This window comes from Ixodes scapularis, unplaced genomic scaffold (assembly GCF_016920785.2).
Source record: "Ixodes scapularis isolate PalLabHiFi unplaced genomic scaffold, ASM1692078v2 PGA_scaffold1__304_contigs__length_218370807, whole genome shotgun sequence".
Classification (NCBI taxonomy): Eukaryota; Metazoa; Arthropoda; class Arachnida; order Ixodida; family Ixodidae; genus Ixodes; species Ixodes scapularis.
This window is the reverse complement of record NW_024609846.1, coordinates 114,398,813-114,417,530: the sequence shown is the minus strand read 5'-3', so window position 1 is coordinate 114,417,530 and position 18,718 is coordinate 114,398,813. Positions and strand designations below refer to the sequence as shown.

The 18,718-nt window shown below is 45.4% G+C and overlaps 1 protein-coding gene across 1 annotated transcript in view; it reads left to right on the top strand.

Moving 5' to 3' along the window:
• Nucleotides 1-18,718, top strand: part of LOC8053885 (calmodulin-binding transcription activator 2) — a 955,024-nt gene that overhangs the window by 893,013 nt on the left and 43,293 nt on the right. Inside the window, 6 exon segments of the mRNA XM_042290892.1 lie at nucleotides 7,941-8,082; nucleotides 8,591-8,637; nucleotides 9,400-10,461; nucleotides 11,615-11,881; nucleotides 12,560-12,686; nucleotides 13,596-13,727. Coding sequence (XP_042146826.1) covers nucleotides 7,941-8,082; nucleotides 8,591-8,637; nucleotides 9,400-10,461; nucleotides 11,615-11,881; nucleotides 12,560-12,686; nucleotides 13,596-13,727 — 1,777 coding nt within the window.

Here is an 18,718-nt window from a genome sequence, read left to right as displayed (position 1 = left end):
CAAGCCGCAATTAAAACATGCATGGAAATCTGCAACGACGAGAAGAAGTTCAAACATAGAAACACAAAACCTACTGGAAACTTCAGAGCTGGTATACATTTTTTCATGGCTTATCCAAAAATATCGGTCACTGTGCTTCAGATGCACGCGCCGTGTTTAATATTCGGCTGAAAAGAGCTAATGCGCATGCGGATAGCGAGTTCCGCAGCCCGGTAAACAAAGGCAGAAGGCGATTGTTTTTTAATGGTCTACACCACGGTGGTCTACACTTCCAAATGGGCAAACGGCGGTTCGAATTGATTCGCATACCATTTATTACCTTTGCAGAGCCAGGACAGACCGGCTCTCTTTTCAATGCCAAAGCAATGGGGATGATGCCGCGCCTGGATTCGAAACAGTATTCGCACACTCCCTAATACTTACCACAACTATAGGTGCGCAGCCAAAAACCGAAAGTCGTACTACATTCACATACTGAAAGGGGAGGGGGGCGGGGGCCCGGGGGATTAGGGGGGGGGGGGGGGGAAGAAGTCGCGCGATGCATTCACTGCGCTCGATTGGTTTAGCCGATTATTGGGGGCGTACAACGAAAGGACAAATGCCGTGACGTTTCACTTTTGACACCCTTTGATTGGCCTTACTGGCTGCTGGTAGCTTCCGACTGCGCCTTAAGGCCGACTTAAGGTGAAACAAAATATATAGATAGCTTCACTTCGATATCGGTTATGGGCTGCGTTTGCATGGAGCATCGCGTTTGCATGGAGCATCGTCGCGCATCGAATCGAGATCTGACTGTCTCGATTGGTAGCGTAAAGAGGGTTAGAAGTGCAAGACGTGGAGAGACAGAGTGCGTGGGATTGGCGCCTGTTTGATTCGACAATAGAATTCCTGTAAACCCAGTCGCTGACAGCTGAAGGAACGCGAGGCTTACTTACCTTGACGCTTCGCGGTTGGTTATTTGGCCTTCTTATCGGCTAATGCCGCAATGTCATTGCTGCGAAGCGCAGCTCTTACCGCTCATTCACACTGGAAGCGGATCCGCGTTCGCAAAGCGGTTGCGAACGCGGTTGTATAAAGATCCAGTACAAATTGCACGCGCACTCGATGACATCAAGTGCGCGTGCAATTGTACTGAATCTTTATACAACCGCGTTCGCAACCGCTTTGCGAACGCGGATCCGCTTCCAGTGTGAATGAGCGGTTAGGCTTCTTCGGCCGCCGGCGACTGTACGGCGAGCTAGTGTTCCAAAATACGCCTTCGTAGCATCGAAACAGAAAGATGCGCGCACCAATCGAAGGGCAACATAGAGATCGCCCAGGGAACGCGCGATGACGAGGCAGTCAAGCACACACCGTCATTGGTTGAGGTAGGGAGAAGAGGGGTGCAAAAGCACGCGGGCACTTTTGGGGAGGGGGGTGGGGGGGTGTACGCATGGAGCAGGCGAGCTTGGATGCCGTACGTATCACTTCGTTACTTTTCCCTTCATCGCGAGATTGTGTCTGCACCTTCGTTGTTGCTAACGGCTCACATACCGTTAATGTTTATAAATGTGGGCACAATTTCAACGCTTCTGTACTTTTTTTCTTTGTCGATGGTCATTTATAGGTTATTTGTAATGTCCCTGTCGCCTAACAACCATTTTAAATAGTAAATATGAAATTGTATTTGCAGAAATGTCGCAAATTCAGACTTTCAATATCAACGCGTCTAGACAGGAATACTTGTTGTCCGAGGTTTCCTGCGAGATCTTTTTTTTTTTTTTTTATGTTCGTGATTTCTCGGAAATTTTCGTCGTTGTCTGAAAGAGTTGAATCTCGGCGAAAGAGTTCCCCGCCCTGCGGGCATTCTTCATAACCTACGAGGCTTTCTTTGATTTGAAGTCGTAACCAGGGTGTCCCAATTTGTTTCCCGGGAGAGTTCGAATACAGTCCTAAACCAAATCCTTCTAACTCGCTTCAAACGTCTGGAAAGTTTGGAAATTTTTTGTAATCCTCTTTTAACCTCCGGGTATATTTCGAGTTATTATAATATGATTGGAGTGCGGGGTTTGAAAGTTGGATTGTTCTCCCATATTTCTAAGCCCGTGGTACTTAACTATCGTTGGACCCCTTGATTGAAAAACATGCGCACACCGCCTTTGAAACCACGCGCAGCTGCCGGCCGACATAGTTTAAACTCTAAGACAGGGAAAATGACAAAAACGGATAATACAGCGCTGTCTCAAATAAGATGAAGGGATAACAAGGCGCTTTCGCTAAAATAATTTCAACGAGAGAAAGCATGTGGGCGAGATGGTTGGATAACGACAGAGTTTAAACTATGATACGAGAAAAATGAAAACGAAACAAACAGCACAACACAAGGCTCAAATACCAGTTCTTTTTTTGTTTTTTTTGTTTTTTTTTCTGCATTAGGGTTTTAACTGTCTGGTTTCCGAATCATGCGTGCGTTCTCTTCTTGTCACTGCTGAGCCGCGTTTCTGGCGTTTGCTTTTCCGTTTACGCTCGGTGCTCGCGCAGAAGAATACTGTCCAGTCTGCTAGCGATATTTGGTTGCTTGCTTGGAAAGTTCCAGCAGATGGTGTTTCCGTAGAACGATACTGCTCAGGAACTCGCGCTGCTATTTGTAAGCCCGCTCTGAAGCGCGTGCCGGGTTACTCTCGGCCAGATGTTCCGCTTTAGCACCGTTTTTATTTGATTATCGCATACTATTATCGTTTTGCGTTTGTAAAGCTTTGAATAGCTTTTTTCTTTTTATTTACGCGCACTTATTGTCTGACTTCCCTCGACAAAAAGAAACAAAAAATATATGTATTATCAACTGTGAGTCTAACGTTTCTGTTCCTTCTCATTCACGTGTTTCCCTTCGAAAGGGCGTGCGTCAAACAAACAAAAAATGATTTTTTTAATAAATAATTAGCTTAGCCCGCTTCATTGGACGTAGAACACAACGGGGTCGTAAGCTTCGGAAGAAGCAAAAAAAAATCGCCCGACTGAGACATTTTGTCAAATGCAATGAATGTGCGGTTGCACTGTTAGGCAATTTCTACGTGGTGGAAGGGAGGAGAAAGGGAAGTGGTTAGTGCGCGGTTTACCCCCCCCCCCCCCCCTTTTCCGCGCGACGCCTTGCCTGTGGTTATACCTACAGTGACGTCAATAAAACACCTGCGTCTGCGCTCTCTCTCTCGTCGTCTTGTGTTGCGGCGCGATCAAGACCAACACGATCAAGCAACCGTGCAGGGTACCAACATGATGCTTTAACCTTAAAAGGAAAAATTATTAGAAGCCCTTCTAGCCATTTACTATGTCGGAACCGTGCGGGGGACAGGTCGCAATTTCGCTTAACTGAGATAATGAGCTGAACTAGAGTTCGCCCCGTTCTCCATTATTAGCTCGAATCTCCAACTTTGTCGATTTGTTTCCCAAAGGTTCGGCTTCCCCACACGAAGTCCACGCTTGCAGAGAAGCGCTTTCATTACAATGTCCGCTATGTGTCACGAAGCGGAAGCTACATGCAGATATACTTCCACTCGTCGCTCGGAAAGTGGGACAATCAGAATTGTGAATTACTTAGCCTTAAATGTAACGGGTGATTGTAGTACTAATTGCCTTCGTCAAAAATAAGGAATAACTCGCTACGTCACAAATTTATTTCCGTTACTTTTTTTTAATCCAGATTCCGTCACTAGTACATTTCGATAATTTATTGTTATATTCGGATATTTAAACCTCTTTCCCGGTTGTCACAAAAATAATTTGGACATATATTCATGAATATGGGTTAAATATAAATATGCATAAGAAAACTATGCACTGCAAGGTACATAAAAAAGAGGGTCAGGGCATCCATAGGAAGCTAAAATATAGCTTTTTTTTTTCTTTTTGTTGATAGGAATTTAACGTTTCATATAACTCAGTAGTCACTGATAGCTTTTGAGATGCCAGGGTGTGGTTTATTATGTTCACCCCTTCTTGCTTTCTGGTTGGTTCTTGGGCGTTCTTATCGGCCGATGTCGCCATCTTTGTTCATCGGGACTCGCCACACCCTGCGTTTCTTAAGTTGGCAGTGAATACAAATTATTTATAATTGTTGTCGCCCAATTAAAAAAAAAAAAAAAAAGCTTTATGCATAGTCCTTGATACGCTCCACGAGGTAAATATTACAAGATATCTGAAAAGATATCTGAACTTAGAGGAGCCTCTTTTTTAAACTACGGTTATTAAGGTGGAATTGAGTATAAGTTTCTGTGAATACCAGTACATAATTAGTCGTGCAGTATAAAGGCTAAAAAACGTGCTCCACCTTCTTCGAAAGAAAAGAAACGACACTTAGGACCAGCTTGCAGGCCTAACCACCGTGCCTTGCATCTTTGCCTATAGTAAAGCAAGTTGATTCCTACGTTTAATCGTAGGAATCAATGTGACAACAAATGTATCACTGGAAGTTTGCATTTTAAATACGTTGCTACTTAGTGGCGCAAAGTGGGACGCTTTACTTAAAGAACACATGCGAAGGAAAAACATTTTTAACATCCTGGTTGGCAAAAAGGAAGGAATAAAATGAATTTACAACAAAAATTAAAAATTTTAGAGCTATATTTAAGGCGCGGTACGAATTTGTAGTTGGCGCCCGCGGGTGCCGCGGAAAAGTGGTTGCTATTTGTCAAGTGACTGGTCTCTATTTGTGACGTGGTGCTTGCGCTTTTTTGGAAGCTTCCTATGATCTCTAAAAGTTACTTCTTCATCTTTGTTTGAAGTATAACAAAAAAACTAAGATTAATAAGTAACTTTTAGAGCCCAAAGGAAACTCCTGAAAAAGCGCAGGCAGACGTGATGGACCTGTGCGCCGGTCAGATGACGGCGGCGGCGCACCGAACCAGACGAACTTGTGCGGCGGCGGCGACGGTGGCGTGGAGAAACGCGTTGAAGCGGCGTCGCACAACGCTCAGCGTGCGGCGGCGGCGATGCAGCGCGTCGGCACACAGGCCTACCACGTGACCAGCGGCGGCTCCCGCGGGCGCCAACCACAAATTCGTTTTGCGCCGTAAATATAGCTCTAAACTTTTTTTTCTTCGTTGTAAGTTCGTTTTATAATACTCTCTCCTGTTTAAAAAATAAAAAGAAAATCTTTGCATGTGTTTTTTTTTTTTTTAAGAAATTACTCGAAGACAAGTAATGAATGTCAAGAAAATAAAAAGGGAAAAAGTGATAAAGAGCGTTAAGCTGACGGCCGGGCTCCGCCACAAAGGCAACCGACGGACCTGGTGTACCCTACATACTCAAAGTGCAGTCACAAATAGGTACAACGCCGAATATTTAGCAAGGCAAGGATTATGTGCCGCGCACTCATGCAGAGAGCATGTTGTGACGTCATTGCATCTTTCACACGACGCGTTCACTTTCGCAAATATCTATTGGCAGAACAAGATTTTTCATTTATTTTATTTTTTTACTTTTGAGGTTTTTATGGTATTTATGGCTTCCACGGAACTTGTCTTGACGGATTATACACAGCGAAGAGATAATCCCCCTTTTCTTGGATTTGAAGAGGAGGCCGTCTCAATGGAAGTCAACGCGTCGCGTTCACGTGGCCGCCGTTAGTTCGTTGCAGAAAGTGCATGAATCCGAAAACATTTCAAGCATCCCCAGCGATTGTCTTTTTTTTTTAATCTAGTTATTATGAGCAATATCTGGTTTATGATATATAAAATCGAAAAGCTTATTCTTAGCACTAGTTTCCCGAAGTGGAAAAAAAAAATCGTTCTTCGACTTCAGAAGTTGGCTTCGAGAGGTAGGCTTCCCCGCATATTGGCTTTTCACGCCTGGTGGCACTCTTGCCAGTCTCTTAATAGCAGTATTGTAGGCGTTTCCGAAAAAAAATAACGAAATACTTTACTCGTTACTTGCCCATAAAAAGAACGCGTTACCGACCTACGTTACCTCGAAATAAAAGGTACGCGGTACCGTTACCGGCAAAAAGTAACGCTCGTAACTTTTTCGTTACTTTTTTTAGTTATAAATAACACGTTTTACTGTTTTGACCTTAAGAGGTATACATAAGCGCCATATTTCAAATAACATTATGCCCATGCACAAACTGAACATAATTACTTAATCTTTTTTTGATTTCCCTAAATACAAAAAAACGCCAAAAAAAATTGTGTGATTTTTTAGTCTTGCGAAAAATATGTAACGAGTAACGTAACTCCGTTACCCGCTACTCTAAATGAGTAACGTAAGCACGTTACCCGTTACTGTTCTGAAAACCTAACGATATGTTACGCGTTGCCTAAAAAGTTACCGCGTTAAGGCCTATTCACGCATGCAGCGGAGCGCTAAGTCAGCGCCACGTGAGCACTCGAAAGAGCGCTCATGTGGCGCTTCCTAGTGCGTGACTTAGTTCTATTATAGCGCGCGTTTAGCGCTTTTGTAGCGTTTTGTTAGCGCTTTAGTAGCGCCTTGTTAGCGCTTCTTGTACGGCGGTTATTGCTGCGGATTAGCGCGTGCACTGTGGTCCCGGTTCCTGTGGTTGGGTGTGCATCAGCAGCGCCAAGGCGGACATGTGGGATGCTGAAATAAAAACGCGACAAATGCTGTTACATACGCAATTAGTGCATATATGTGTGGACGGCCCAGAACAGCCTTCTGGTACGCGATAATTTTCGCCACCGAGATACCGACGGGTATCCGGCGAACCTTGTTCCTATGGCTGAGGGACCGAGACACAGAGCTCTTTTAAAGTTGATCATTTTTTAACTGCGTATCTAACCATGCGTTAGATACGCATGTCCATGTAAACCAGGGACATGCGTGACCCTGGTTTTCATGCGTAAACCAGGGTCACACATGTCGAATAGAAAGCGACGAAGTCGTACCCAATCAATTAGTCACTCAAAATCCGTGACTCTGGATCGTCTGGCCGACTGTTTGCTTGGAAAGCGGCTCTATTACTCTCTCTTCTTTCACCACCAAAGGAAAAAAACAACAACAAAGGAATCGCCATGCACACGCTGTTCCGCAGCAGAAAGCACGACACAAGGAGCGTGAGAGCGCTTACACCGCGCTGCTGAAGCACTAACCGAGCGCTGCTGAAGCGCTACGTCACGCGCAAGTCGTTGCCACATGAGCGCTGCTTTCAGCGCTCATGAGGCGCTTACTTAGCGCTCTGCTGTATGTGTGAACCGGCCTTTACCGGTAACGCTGTTACTTGTAACGCGTCGCCGTGAACACTGGTTCATAGTATGTACCGTATTTACTCGAGTAATAGCCGCACCATTCATGAACAACGCCTTGCGTCTACCTTCCCACAAAGCACATATAGAGCCAATCATCGCGTTGCGCAAACGTAACTTAGCGAATAACTACGTCAAGAACACGAGTCTCCATGCAAATGCAACCTTCACGGATGGTGCCTTCGCGCGAAGGCGTTATCTCTTTGCTGTAAACCGCTGGAATCATACTGTCGATCGCGGTGATTGGCAATCGGCGTGCTCCGCGGAAAAGCGAACCCTCTGGTTTTCTTCATAAACAATGCGGCTGTTGTCTGAGTAATTACGGTAATCACTTTATACGTTCAGCTTCCCCGCATATGTACTATGCGTGCAGGAAAGCACCCTTGCCAAAAAATCAGTGTGTTGATAATTACGAAGCGTTAGGCTTTCCCGCATATGAATGGTGCATACAGAGAAGTACCCTTGCCGAATTGCTGTCATATTCCTTTTTTTTTTTTTTTTTTTTTGTATGACATGTATTTTTATTATAAGAAACCCAGAATTTGGTTGTACGCACATCATTTGGAAGCCCGGCTGTAGACCAACACGTTTTGCGGGTCGTCGGTCTGTTTAAAACTCGGGAAAATGGTCCGGAGACTTTTTTTTTCTCTCATACTAAAGCTTAAAATGGCGCGGTGACTTCGATATACTTTCTTTTGCTGCGGTCAGAACCCGGACATAGTCCTGGTGCATTACCTGAACGTGCCGTACAGCGACGACAACAAGATGGTGATTGCTCCGACGCTGAGCTACTGCGCGGACAAGAAGGAGTGGACGAAAGAGGAGCTCGTCTCGCAACTCAAGCCCATGTGTAAGGACGCCGATCGTTTCTCTTTTCGCGGGGAACTGTTTTAAATCATTTGCAGTCTTGTACTGAGAACAATAATGTTCCCCTATGAGCAAGAAAATGTGTCCGCGTTACTTTGAGGGGCGGGGATACCGTTGGCTACGCTTGAACGCCTTGTTCTAGCTACTTCCACTTTGGGTGTTTTACCTCCCGCTTACTTTTTTTTTTTTTTTCGCCATTTTTTTTTTATGTGGAGACCTTTTTTTTTTTTGTTATGATTAGGTGCTCCACCGAATTGTAAATGACACCGGTGTTCATTGATATTTTTGTTTCTCGGATATCAACGGTGGAGCTCTTAGTCTGAAAAGGAGACGGTAGTGTGATTTAAGAATCAGCAGCGCGGGGTGTTAAACTAAACTTACTACTCCGGAAAACATGCCATAGATCTTTTCTTTGTTTAGACCAATCGATGGTGACTGACATTTTCCTTATTTTTATTTTTCCCGCGGTGACTTCTGGTCTGGACCTGTAGTTTACAGCGAAAACGAGCCGGACCTCAACAACGAGCTAGAAGTGTCGGTGAGTGGAGTACTCTTCTGGTAAACCTATACCCTTCCAGTTATATCGGCCCGTTTTTATCTTCGCCACATGGTTGCAGTGTTGGAGTCCCATGGGCCGATGTGTGTAATTCCGCTATGCTAGTTTAAAACAGAGGACCAAGCATTTGTTATCGTTAATGCTATGAAAACATTGAATTGGATCACTTTAGTCACTGATAGAATGAGAACGTTAGCGAAGTCCTTCGGTTGTCCCTCCTCCAGTGCGAGCCTTGGATAACACATCGGCGTTTAGTGAACTTCTACCATGCACGCTCAGCCAAAGCACGCTGGAAGGCAACCAACACGTGCTGGAGGCCGGGCATTTAAAAGCGCTCGTCCTGTTCGTCTTCCTTTTTGCCGTTGTCTTTGTTAGCGCTTTTATTTTTATGAGTCATGAACTAACTCGCCCGCTTCGCCACTTTACACATTTTTGAAAAACGGAGACGACGGACGAAGAAGGGGACAACACACAAAACGTCTCAAGACGTTTTGTGTGTTGGACCCCTCTTCGTCCGTCGTCTCCGGTTTTCAAAAATGTGTAACATCAACCAGCTCGCCTGTCTACTTACTTTATCTTCAATGGCCACTTTAGTTCATTTAAAAGAGACACCCTAATGTTCTCATCCTTTCGCTGACTATAAAATGCATGCTTCTTCGATGGCTGCATTAGACTTCACTTACCGCCATCAAACTACTATATCCTATAGTCGCGCCTGTTCTCCGGCGTCATGGGTTATTCCAGACGGCCGAGACGGTGGAAGCGATCGTGCAGCAGCTCATGGAGAAGCAGCGCGCCAAGACCGGCGGCGGGGGCGGCAGCGGGGCCCGCACGCACGAGTGCCCCTGCGACTCGACCACCAAGACGTCGCTGTCGCCGGCCTCCACGCCGACGCCGCCGCCCGCGGCAGCGGCCACCTCGACCACGCCGGCCTCGTCCACGTCGGCCTCGTCGCCGACGGGTGCCGCCGCCGACCCGTCCAAGAAGTGCGGCCACAGCCTGCACCGCATCATTTCCCCGAAGACGCGAGGCGCCGTCGTGCCCTCCTCGTCCTCGGGGGGAGTGGGGGCGGCATCGGGCGGTGGCGGCGGCGGGAACGGCGGCGCGGCGTCGCTGGTACCGCTGACGCACAAGGCGACGGTGTCCTCGGGCGCGCCCACGGCGACCACCACCACCTCGTTCATCCTCAACCTGTCGCAGCTGCAGGGAGGCGGCGGCTTGCTCATTCTCAACAGCGCGGCGGCTGCAACGGGACTCACGTCGGCGTCGGTCACGCCCGTGACGCTGCTCTGCGGCGGCCAGGAGGCGGCCGTGGTCGCCGAGGCGACCTCCGCAGCGGCCACGACCACGACGGCACACACGACGACGACGCCCTGCTCGGTGTCCTCTTCTTCTTCGGGCGGCGCCAGCAGCTCCGAAGCATCGGTGACAGAGGTCAAGATGGAGGACTCCTCCGGCCGCGGCATCGAGGCCGGAGGGGCGCTCTGCAGCGACGAAGTGGACTTGGACGGCGGGAAGGACCCGGACCTCTGCGGGGGAAGCATTCTGGCCGGAGACGAGGGCCCCAGAGAGCGGGGCAGCAGGGGTGGGGCGCTCTTTGACGACTCCCTCGACCTGAGCCACGACGGCATCCAGAAGACCCTCACGGCCAACCTGGTCTCGTCGCGGAGGAGGCCCTCGTCGGACTCGTCCTCTGGCGGGGTCCTCGTCAAGACCGAGAACGTCGGAGGCCACGCGGACGCGGACCCCGTGGACCTGAATCCGATGGACTTCATAGACAATGACATCTCCACACCGGACGAAGAGGTATATTTACGCGCCAATGCTTTTTTTTTTTTTTTTTTATGTGCGAATTAGCATTAGCAAACTTGTTTGTATTCGTTTTTTGGGGTTTCCAGTTTCTTTGTGGCAGAAAAAAAAGAAAATGTTAGTCTTCTTAACTATTGAAGAGGTGGTGCCTCTAGCCTGTCTCCACCTTCTCAAGAAAGAGAGAGACAGGGAAAATATCTTTTATTTTGATCAAAGATGCTCCTTGATCTTGAACCCAGGTTCGGGTCTAAGTAGCTATGCTCGGACCTACATTGTTGACCTCTTTTCGAATGTGATGAACGAGGGGCGGCCACTGTAGCTTTTGAAGCTGTGGGAGGGAGGGAGGGAGGGAGGGAGGGAGGGAGGGGGAGGGTGGCTCATTCCTTCCAGTGGCTTGGGATGAGGTGGTGGGGCAGATGGGAATGCGACTGATAGCGACTCTGGTGGGCTGCAGAGCAGTCCCAGAGTGTGTGTTGGTTACAGGGGTATCCACCGCAGTAGGAGCAGATCTACCTGGAGCATCGTTAATGTAGTGGATATAGTGCGGGGTAAGCAAAGTGCTTTACGTGTGAGGGATGCTTATTCTCTTGAATGAGTATATGAGGGTGAGGATAGAAAAGTGGAGGCCTGGCATCTATATTCCTAAGAATTTCGTTTCCAACTTTATGTAGTCTATCCAGATGAAACCTATTCTCCGTTTCATCACTATGTGGCAAAGAAGGAAAGCTGCAGGCCCTTTCTAGCCAATGAGTTTCAAAGTGAAGGCACGTAACAAAGTACCGTTGATGTACACTCCTCCTGTGGAGGTCTGTCACATGCCTTGCTCTAATAAGCTCATTGGAACAGTGTATTTTACCTTTTGCGAAAGAATGCTGAAATGAAGTGTAAAGCATATAAAACTGAACCTGTATTGTAATGTTTGGAAGGCACTATACAAAAATAAGGTATTTTATCAACATGTCACAGCTAATTCTGCATTGCCTTTAGGTTGATTTTCACAATCTTTCTTCGCTGTTCTTTCACTCTTCGTAGAAATCTAATCTGCCAAAGTTTTGCTCGTTGCAACAACTCCACCTGCCCTATGAAGCACCAGATACAGTCCCTAATGTGATCATTGGGCCTTGACTAAGGGAGCCTTTGTTTCGGGCAGGTGTTCAATCTGGATACCTTCGACATGCTGACAGACCTTCCCAACTGGGACGACTTCAACTCGGACCTGGCAGTGACCACGACAGGAACGGGGGCTGTGCTCTCGTCGTCCTCTAACATGTCTGGAAACTCCCTACCCCTGGTGCATAGCAGCAGTGGCAGCAGTAACAAGAGTGCAGGCACCCAGTCATCCTCCCACTCAGGCATGACGTACAGAGAGGGCACGGCTAACATCACGGACTACTCCCCAGACTGGTCCTACACTGAGGTAAGCCAACCTGCCCTTAAGTTGAAGATGAGATAAAGCTTTATTTGAAGTTTCGATCAAACCTATTTTGTTTTACACATATTCGAAAATATGCAGGTGAATGAACCGTACTTCATCGAGCTCCAAGTCTCCCAGTATCCGGTCGGGCATGCTAACCTACACCACACCGGCTTGTGTTTCTGGCATTTCCTGTTTGTCTTAGTAATGCGCCGAATCTGTTCGATCAGTAATGATTCATTCATTTGCATATTTTCGAATATTTCATCTTTGGGGAGCACGTAAAATAATGGAAGTGTCCCGTGATATTGCTTCACCCATAGCTACTCTTCAATGGCTCCTATTGGGAGGAAATTAAATGACATACTGAAATTCTGCACAATAGCATTTCTCCGTGTTTATTGGAGAAAAAAGAGAGAAATTTGAAGATTGATTTATATCATAGAGAGAACACTAAACACAGGATTGAGTTTGCATAATTGAGAAAGTCCCGAGAATACATAATACAGGAATAGAGACATAGCTACACCCTAGCATCCTTTTACGGTGCAATTTTATTTTGAATAACCGGCGCCTTTTTATTTTTTTTGTGTGTGTTTTGATTATAGTAGCGATTGCTTATTTGCAGCTTTTTTATATTTTGTTTTCATTGCAAAGAGTGTGTTCTCAACTGTTGTGCAGGGTGGTGTAAAAGTTCTCATCACTGGGCCATGGTATTCGTCCTCCTCGCCGTACACAATACTCTTCGACGGTGTCAGTGTCCCCACAACCCTCGTCCAGAGCGGAGTCCTCAGGTGTTTCTGTCCAGGTAAGCGTGCTGACAGAATTGGCTAGCAACTTCATTCGATACAGGGGCACTGTCATGAGATGAGCATAGCATACAATTACTGCTCTCATCAAGCAATGATTAATCTTTTAAAACAGGAGTACAATGCTTTGTTTCAGCTTGAGTCTAGATGCAGATGGGACCAATCAAGCACTTTTGATACTGTCTGATTGGTCCCGTCATCTCGTAGCGTCGGCTGCGTCTGGACGTCAGCGGAAATGAAGTGTAGCAACGAGCCTCTACTATTAGCAATTCCGTGCACCATTAAATGCTGAAGCCATTGATACGTGAATGCCACCCCATGTTGAAACAAATAGTTTTGATTTGTGGCGGGTTCTCGAAATTACTTCATACATTTTTGTTATTGGCATTGTGGTCGTATGTAGAAACAAAAACACCAAAATCGAAAGACGAGGTTCATGCCCATGCAGGTATGTTGGTGAACCGATTGAATAAAAAAGGTTTGTTTAACTGCACTAGAGAAAATGTCCAAGAACCATCGCAAAGCAAAGCTGTTTGTAAGACAAAAAGCGAAGGCTAAAGCAGCATTCTAGCATTTCATATATTTCCACAACTAACATCTATCTAAGGCAAGCCTTTCAAGCAGTAGTCACAACAGTCTCCTGGATACTAGAGTCACAGAGAACGGCAGGAAAGAGCTTGAGTTGTCCTTTCTCCAGCGTGAGCTCCCTAGCTTTGACTTGCTTCCGCATCTCGTGCACCAAGAGCGCGCGTGCGCTCTAGGTGCACGAGCGGCAGAAGGCATGAAACATGTGCTGGAGGCCAGGCGTTCGAAAGACACGCTCTGTCGTTCTCATTGTGTCAGTGAGGTATCGTGTGCCTTGGCTTTATGTGGCTTGATCGGTTTGCTTGCCTCCGCCACTGTTCTAGCTCACGAAGCCGGGCTGGTGACGCTCCAAGTGGCCTGCGAGGGATTTGTAATATCCAACTCCGTCATCTTTGAGTACCGCGAGCAACCGCTCGTCAGTGCCCAAAAGGCCAAGGACTGGTTTGGAGTCGATGGTGAGTGGCACGTCGGAGATGAGTATTGGGACTTTCTCGCGAAGTAAAACCACAGAGCAAATCCAGGGCCTTCATTGGCCTATTCGAACGTCCCACTCTTTCACAAACAGGAGACAACAATTACCCTCTCGCGCTCAGGGTTTGAAATAATACAGCTCGTTATTGTAAACCGAGCAGTGTTGACGGCGACGTACCAAGGAGGGTCGTAAGCCAAGCAAATCACCGATTCAATATCTGTGTACGAGAGAGAAAAAAAAAAAAAATACTTAGACTGTTCACCCAAGCCTTGAGCCCCCTTTCCCTACTGTGCGCATCAAGAATGGTCCTATAGTTCCATCCTTCTTTAACTGATCTGGTCACACATAGCTGTGTGCTTTATATTTTGTGAAAATTAGGAAAGGGGAGGAGATGGCGTCAATATTCCTTTATATGCCAAATATACTGACGGACAACAACAGGATTTTTATAATCAATTTGGAAATTAGGTCTTCCCCCGAGTTGTATTTTCATTTTGAGTTTACAAAATAAGGTTTGCTTCATTTATTTATGGTTCTGGCTCGTTGAGTGTGCACCGAGAAACTGAGAGAGAAGAAGAGACAAAACCGGCGCACGGACATCAGAACGCCGACCTCTGGTTGTTATGAATAGTGGGTAGACCTAAAGCTGGCCGTCTTTCTCTCCACTGCACTCGTCGAACGCGTTAGAACGCGGGTCGCTGGCGTGTGATGCTTTGCTTTCGCGCTCGAATGCGTTCAACAAGGGCAGTGGAGACAAAGGCAGCCTATGTCTCCACTGCACTTGTAGAACGCATTCGAACGCAGAACGCCGGCATCCGGAGTTTTGCTCTCGCATTCGAACGTGTTCAACGAGTGCAGTAGAGACAAGGGCAGCTAGCTTTAGGTCTACCCACTCATCACTCGAACCAGAGCTCGGCGTTCTGATGTCCCCGCGCGCTCTCGTATCATCCTCTTCCTCAGTTTCTCAGTGCATATAGTTCAGGGGTATTCACGCGGGGGATGCTTTTCGGGGACTCTCCCAGACTGTTTCATTCCCACCATCGGAGCACTGCGTGCCGTTTTTATCATGCAATGCACATGCGTGAGAGAAAGGGGAGGGATTTCTCCCCCGTTTGAATACCCTTTTATAATTATTCATACAGATGTTTGCCAATGATTTTTTAATGCGTTAGCATTAGTACCCACATGAGAGGGAAAAGTGGAAAGTGGAGTGCGCCGCATAGAGAGGAGGAGAGTAGTGAAGGTCAAAGGCAAGAGGGAGGCGACGTCGCAGGGTGGAAGCCAATGCACGTGCGGATGCTGGAGCGAGTCTGAACGTGCAGGCGTGTGGAGCGCATATGCCTTGGTTTGTGCTACAAAATGGAGTGTCAACCAAATACTTGCGCTGGTCCGAGTAGGTGGCAAAAAAAATATAAAAGGCGTTTACAAATCTCTGTGAATGAAAAATTAGAGCGCAGCTTTTGAGGAGGAGGAGGAAGGGAGGGTATGCCTTTCCTCCTCCTCCTTTTCTCCTCTCTTCCTCTGCCTCTCCCCTCCTCCTGCGTACCCTCCCCTCTTACTTTTCTGTACCCTCCCCTCCTCCTCTTGCATAGCCTCCCATCCTCCTCCTCCTCCAACAGTTTCTCCACTAAATTTAGCTGGAAAATTGACGCAACGTGACCTCAACACCAATTCAGTTTCCCCGCTAAATTTAGCGGGGAAAATGACGTCACATGTATTCGTTTCATGTCGCCCATGAACAAATTTAGTTTCTCCGCTAGATTTAGTGGGAAAATTGACATCACGTGAGCTCAACACCAATTCAATTTCCTGCTAAATTTAGCGGGGCGGTTACGCTGACAGCGACGCCGATGGCGACGCCGCTATACGCAGAAACAGGCGCCTAAGAGCTGCGCTCTAGGTCAAGGAAGACCCATTGGTGGATTCTTATGGAATGTGTTAGCATGACCCTTGGGATACACCACACACGTCCCCCTTTGGGAAGCTCTATCACTGATCCCGTAACGAAGCCAAAAAGAGGCAGCGAAAAATAGGGGAAGCAAAAGAGAAAGCCAAAATAGAAAGCCAAAAGAGAAAAGTGAAGGGGCCAGCGTTAGCGTTTCCCAAAAGGGGACTTCTTTGGTGTTTCCCAAGGGTCATGCTTACACATTCCCTAAGGATCGAGCAATGGATCTTCCTTTAATTTTTTCTGGATGAGGTGTCTGATGAAATGGAGATTGAGTGACAGTCCTTTCCACTTCCAGGAAATAATTGAGTTTCATTCGAGTTTAAAAAAAAAAGTTTTGAAGTGTGGCGTGCAAATAGCAAAAAAAACCTAATCATACCGGACGAATTTTTGTAAGATATCAAAAGTTGTTAAGACTTTTAAGTCGCAAAGCCCATTCAGAACATGTTGACAAAATGTCAGTGTGCTTCTATGCACATCAAATATAAATTTCATATATAAAAAAATCTTTATTAGCAAAAGTCGGGATACCGTGGGTGGCTAGCAAGGCCAGGCAGATAGGTTGCGGCCCGTACGCTTGAGCATATTCTAGCCAGCCAGTGTTAGAACCTAAAAAACAATTTCGATTATCTAATCTAGCTTCTTCTCTTTCTTTTTCGTGTATCATTCGAAGAACAATGTTATAATGGAAGGAGTTTTTAATTTTAGCGAAATTAAATTCTTAACTGGTGCATATATTACAAAAATAAATTGTCTTAAATGCGCCTGTCTTTTTACATCACACTCATATATCCTTGTTATCCACGAAGAATTGTAAGTTTTGTTTAGTTATGCCGTTAATCTTATACATACTTGACAGTGGAACCATGTTGATCAGTATATCAGCTATGAGTATTATATATAGACGTGTGCAAACAATGGATTTTGATATCGAAGCGAGATGTAAGTGAATAGTAGTTTTGACCGAATATTTTGTAATCAAATATTGGATAGTAGCTGCACCTTTCTTCAAGCTTTTCACTACTGTTGCACCATGATCAAACGAAAATCCAGCTTAGCTCATGAAGGAATTGTTCCCAGGTTTCCATGTGTCCATTTCTAAGCTGAGTTATTTTTATCTAACTGTATACCGTTCAATTCCTATGTTAGGATGACAAGTAAACTATGGATTTGACATAAATTTAAACTTAGAAAGGTGTGCAGCTGTACCTAATTGATGGGATATATAAATCTTATTTGCTTTGTGCAAGTATATATCCTATCTTCAATCATGAATTTGACAAAAAAAAGAACAGAAATGATCAGCGCAGGCAATACAAATTGCTTTCATACCTCTGCTCTCTCCCTTAGTAACCATAAAATAGATATGGTCGAAAGTGTTAGAATTTTGGGTGTAATATTTAATCAATACATGCTATGGGGTGAAATGGTACATTATACACGTCAAAAACTCTCAAAGGTCGTAGGTGTTATGTACAAACATTGTCATATACTCCCAATGTCAGCAATGCTTCTTATATATCATTCTTTATCTTATGTGCATTATAATTACTCCTTCTTGGTTTGGGGGAATACAACTTTTACAAATCTTAAGCAGATACAAATTCTGCAAAAAAAAGTTGTCCGTATTATATGCCATGCTGCATACGATGCCCATACAATGCCATTGTTTAAAACACTTAATATTGTACAGATTCCAAATTTCTATAATTATAAACTTTGTATTACCTATAAAAGGTCTTTTCATCACAAAAAACACGTATTTCTGTCTATTTCACAGATTACAATTAGAGACACGATTTATACTAAACGCAGCGCCGATACGTGGCTAGTGCCGCACTCCAGAACAAATTATGGAATTCAGATGTTGCGAAATACTCTTCCTCGTCTTTTAAATCGTTTGGGGGAATTAAACATAGAACTTTTGACTTTGGTAAACAAATATTTGCTTTCATTTTTTTGTTGAGCTTTCAGTGTCAGTGTAGGTGCATGACGTGTGGCGATTTTTCATTTTTGTTTTGCTTTTGTTTTATATCAAACGAATAATTTCATAAAACATTTCTTTTTGTGTTAACTGTTTTGTGTGCTGTCTCAGCTGCTGCTGAGGGGAGATGGAGACCTGTCAAGCAACTGTTATGTTGCTTTTTTTCTGTCTTCCCTCTCCAAATGGAGAAAAATAAAGCATTTTGATTTGATTTAGGTTGTCAGGACATTGCTGCTTAGCATATACTCTTGCATAATAGCCACATTTTAATTTCGGAAATTTCATTGCAATGTATATATTAACATTTCCAAATTTTCCATTTCTTTTTAAGTACACCAGGTACGCGCGTGCCCCATCCCACGTAGCACGAGAACGTTGTGAGAACATTCCAGGAAGGTTCAAGAGAACATAGACAACATTCTTGGAATGTTGGAAATTTACGTAAGAACATTCTATCAACGTTGTCAGAATGTGGCGCAGGCACTTATCGCTGCATTCGGGGAATGTTTTCAAAAGGATATTCTTAAAACATTCTGAGAACGACATAGAACATTAGCAGGATATTCAATCAACATTCAAATATCGTAGCAAGGTTCTAAGGACGTTCTCAGGACATCCAAAGAACATTTCAAGAATTTGCAACTTTGCAAATTTATGCAGGGACATCCTTTCAATCTCCCCGTAACGTGCGTGGGTACATCCCTACATTCAGGGAGCATTTTCTGAGGCTTATTGTCAAAGATTTTACAATGACGGTTCGATCAGGAAACAGCACCAATCAGCCACACTACATATATGGATAATGGTAAAGCTGCTCACAGGGAAATGCATATTTTTTAATCGAAAGATATTTTTAGAAAGCGGAAGCACAAGATTAGCGCTTTCCCAGTGTACCAGCCCGAGCATGTACTAACGACAGTTTACTCCTACCTGTTACTTGTCAACTTCTTTCATTCAAAATGTGCTGCGTACATGACCGATTACTCACTCCGAGCCTAGAACAGATACACATGGTATCCCACACGCAACTGCAGGATATACCCTT